Source organism: Centruroides sculpturatus, unplaced genomic scaffold, assembly GCF_000671375.1.
Source record: "Centruroides sculpturatus isolate CEXI.00-Female unplaced genomic scaffold, Cexi_2.0 scaffold3565, whole genome shotgun sequence".
NCBI classification, from domain to species: domain Eukaryota; kingdom Metazoa; phylum Arthropoda; class Arachnida; order Scorpiones; family Buthidae; genus Centruroides; species Centruroides sculpturatus.
In genome coordinates this window covers 1-3,859 of record NW_019387653.1, presented here as the reverse complement: position 1 = coordinate 3,859, position 3,859 = coordinate 1, and the positions used below count along the sequence as shown (strand labels likewise).

Genomic DNA, 3,859 nt, shown 5'->3' with positions numbered 1-3,859 from the left:
TAAAATCAATCCCCACTCGAGATACGACAAATCTACTACCTCTATCTTCCCACCTCGTTGACTCTTCCATTAGAGGGATTGATGCTATTAAATTTTTGTAAAAAATTAATAGCATAAATCCCTCTAATACACAATCCTCCTTGCAAAATTTCAGCAATTTTCGACAAAAAGCACAGGAGTTATTAAGCTTCAAAGAGAGTAAGCAAAAGAATGCCCTCCACATACACACTAACATCCATACATATAGAAAAAAAAAAACACGAATTGTTTTTGCGCTGCTCGACATTTCAAGGTAACCTGAATTCAAAAATGTAAAAATATACGGGGAGTCACTTTTTACCGATCGTCATACTTTTTCCTCCTGTTACGTTATATATAACAGGCGGAAAAGTAGGCCTAATAGCTTGTAACTGTAATAGCACGACTACAGTGACTGAAGGACAATATACAAATTTTTAAATCTAAATTTTAAGTTTAACAGAATTTATTATACTGCTTAAAAGATTCGGTTTTGTTGGGCTGCAATTTGAAAAAATTGTAGACCAATAGATTCCCACTGTTGTCCATCCGTTCGTCTTTCCATAATCTCGAGAACAGAGTTAGATAGATGAATGTCGACACCAGATATGCAAACCTTAGGGACAGAAAGCCCGATTAACTATATACGAACTTATCAAACCGGAAGTAATGTTATTTCAATTAAAAAATATTTCCCCGAAAGGTGTTAGATAGATGACAAGCACGACATTATTGTTAAAGGAAAAGTATGATGTACAGGGGCAAACCACTATTAAATTGAGGTGGAGAGCATATACAGTATTTTAAATTAAATAAATCAAAAATATGATTAAAAATTGCAGCTTGGCATTGTGATGATGCCAAGCTTGCAATTATTTATTGTGACGTTGTCACAATAAATGATTGCTCATATTCCAGTTATGTTAGTTCGGCTCGGTATGTTGTTTACCATTCCTTATCCACACATCCATCCATTGCTGATCTGATGGGAAATGGATATAGATAATTTACTAATTATTCTAATTTATTTATTGGTAAACGTATAAATTCAGGAAGCTATTTAACATTGGCGTTTCAAATAAGTTACAGACGATATATTTGACTATATAAATGTATACAAGACATTATATAATGTGTTAATTTATATNTTATTATTATTATTATTATATGTAAATAAACACATTTGTTTTTTCCTAATTCAAAGTTTAATTAGGATATTTTAATAAAAATATCCTAATTAAACTTTGCTAAACACAAACAGTTTCAGCCTAATGCATAGGCCATCATCAGGTGTCTTATTTTTGAAACATCAGTTATAAGTTTTGTAATAATTCATCAATGAACACCTTTGGCTGCTGAGAAACATTTAAATAAATGTTTCTCAGCAGCCAAAGGTGTTCATTGATGAATTATTTTTTCTGCCGAGTTTGGGTTCAGTTGCTGTATAAGAAAAAGATCAATGAAAAATCCTTTAAATAGAAAGAAACAGAAATGTAGGATCTATGAAATTTATATCAAATAAATGAAAAAATACGATGTTGATTTTAATCATTAAACCTTATCCTATTTTTTTATTTATTTGCAAATATCCATAAATAATAATATGAAATTTGTTCAATTTTTATTAATAACAAATTTCAACAAAATTAATTGGCAAACATATCTGAGTTTTATCAATTTATTTTTTGATTACTACTTTTACATACAGCCTCTATTATATTGAACTTCAGATAGTATTGTAATAACAATTATAAAGAACTAGAATAAAAATGTTATTGTGCTGACTGCATGGGCAAAGCAGTTAACACATTAGCTTATTGCTCTGGAACTGGATTTGGGAAGGAGGCAAGAACCCCAGGAATTTTTCATGAGTTGTCTGCCTCAGATATGATGGTCTCCATCTTTCACCATCCATTCTCCTATTGTGAACTTGGCTAAACTCATGATGGCCCTGAGAAGTAAAGATCTTCTTAGTATTCATAGGGCAGAAACAATAAAAAAAAAATGTTTGTGTAAAGAGTCAGATTTAATTATTAAGTTAAAATATAAGTAATAGCATTTCTTTGACTTTTGTGCTATAATAAATATTGTTTTGAGTATTTAGAAAGTGTTTGCTTAAGTTATCTCACTATTTCAATATGGACTAAATGTAACAATTTAAAACTTATTGATATTTTATTAAATTATTCAATTTATCTGAAAGAAAATTATTATTAAAACTGGTTAATTTCCAATATGCTTGGATTTAAAATCATAAATTTTAATTATATCAGAATAAAATTTAAGAGTATTTTCTTCTAATAGTTTATTAGCACATTATTTTATAATTCAATATTATTTAATTTTTGAAATCATAGGTTGATTTTGGTTTTGCCAAAAAATTAAATAATGGTCATAAAACTTGGACGTTTTGTGGTACTCCAGAATATGTAGCTCCAGAAGTGATATTAAACAGAGGTCATGACATTTCAGCTGATTACTGGTCTTTGGGTGTTCTTATGTTTGAACTATTGACTGGAACGTAAGTGTTTAAATTTTTTATTATATTTAATTTATGTATCAACAAATTTTATATTGCAGCAATATAAATTTCATTATAGACCACCATTTACGGGTCCTGATCCAATGAGAACTTACAATGTAATTCTTAAAGGCATTGATGCAGTAGATTTTCCACGTTGCATTACTAGAAATGCTGCTGCATTAATTAAAAAGCTGTGTCGGTAAGCACATTTTTCATCTATTTAAAAATATGATTTATTATCAAACATAAAACTTTGTTTCTGACATACTTAGATCAAGTAGATACTTAGATCAAATACATATTAATTGATTATACTAGCCATGTTATGATTTTTTTTATTTTAAATGAAAGACAGTTGAATTGTCAGATAAATTGATGTAAAAATGTCATTAATTTGAAAGTAATTATGTATTGTTTCCATAAAAATATCAGTTAAAACAATGCTGCAAACTTCTAATTGTACTTTATTTAACTTTTTCATTGGAAATTATTAACATTATTACTCATGATTTTAATGGTATAAAAATAAAGATATAAAATGACTGCCAAAAATGTATGCTACTGAAAATCTGATTTGCTAAATAACTAAAGCATTATATATTTGTTAAATGTTAAATTATTTTTGTATTGAATATTTTATATTTATATACAGGTATATTTTCATGCTGTTAGCATAATGATTTTTCAGAATTACTTTTATTATTATTTTAAACAATAAGGCAAAATTAACTTTAAATTTATAATTTTAGTGACAATCCTACAGAGAGGTTAGGATATCAGAAAGGAGGGATTAAAGATATTCAAAAACACAAGTAAGATATAAATAATTATAAACATTGTAAAAATTAAATTGAAAAAAAATAATTAAAAGAAATAATCATGTAATGATTTTATAGGTGGTTTGATGGTTTTAATTGGGAAGGACTTCGTAACCGAACTCTCACTCCTCCAATTCTTCCATTAGTAAGTATTAGGTTTCTCTACTTAATAATGTCCATTTAAAATAAATGAAATAATTGAAAGACTGTTTTTATTCTAAACTTTATTGCCACAGATTAAATTACCACTTCAAAAATGTCTGTTATTGATAGTGACAGAGAAGAATTTTAAATATTATAATTTAAAATTGGTGGAAAATATATTGTTATTAGAAACTAGTTCTGATGTTACTTTACAGAACTGAAGCAAATAAAATTTATTCTAAATATCCAACTGAACTGAAGAATCAGATGATGAGCTTTTCTTACCATATCAATGCCTGATTTTTCAAAGCATATTTATTATTAAATCAGTCTTTATAATTATTTTATATATCTT

The 3,859-nt window shown here is 27.4% G+C and overlaps 1 protein-coding gene across 1 annotated transcript; it reads left to right on the top strand.

Annotated features, from left to right (window-relative positions):
- The first annotated feature begins 2,367 nt into the window (after positions 1–2,367).
- LOC111616557 (cGMP-dependent protein kinase 1-like) lies at positions 2,368–3,739 on the top strand. The gene is made up of 4 exons (XM_023357958.1): positions 2,368–2,539; positions 2,619–2,741; positions 3,292–3,354; positions 3,439–3,739. The coding sequence occupies exons 1-4, from the start codon at positions 2,517–2,519 to the stop codon at positions 3,542–3,544; spliced, it is 315 nt and encodes a 104-aa protein (XP_023213726.1). The 5' UTR covers positions 2,368–2,516; the 3' UTR covers positions 3,545–3,739.
- The last annotated feature ends 120 nt before the right edge of the window (positions 3,740–3,859 follow it).

Bases quoted from the DNA above. Each gene is read 5' to 3' on its own strand.
- LOC111616557 (XM_023357958.1), top strand. From the start codon at position 2,517: ATGTTTGAACTATTGACTGGAAC. The intron at 2,540-2,618 runs GTAAGTGTTTAA...ATTTCATTATAG, and splicing joins TTTGAACTATTGACTGGAAC to ACCACCATTTACGGGTCCTG. The intron at 3,355-3,438 runs GTAAGATATAAA...ATGATTTTATAG, and splicing joins AAAGATATTCAAAAACACAA to GTGGTTTGATGGTTTTAATT.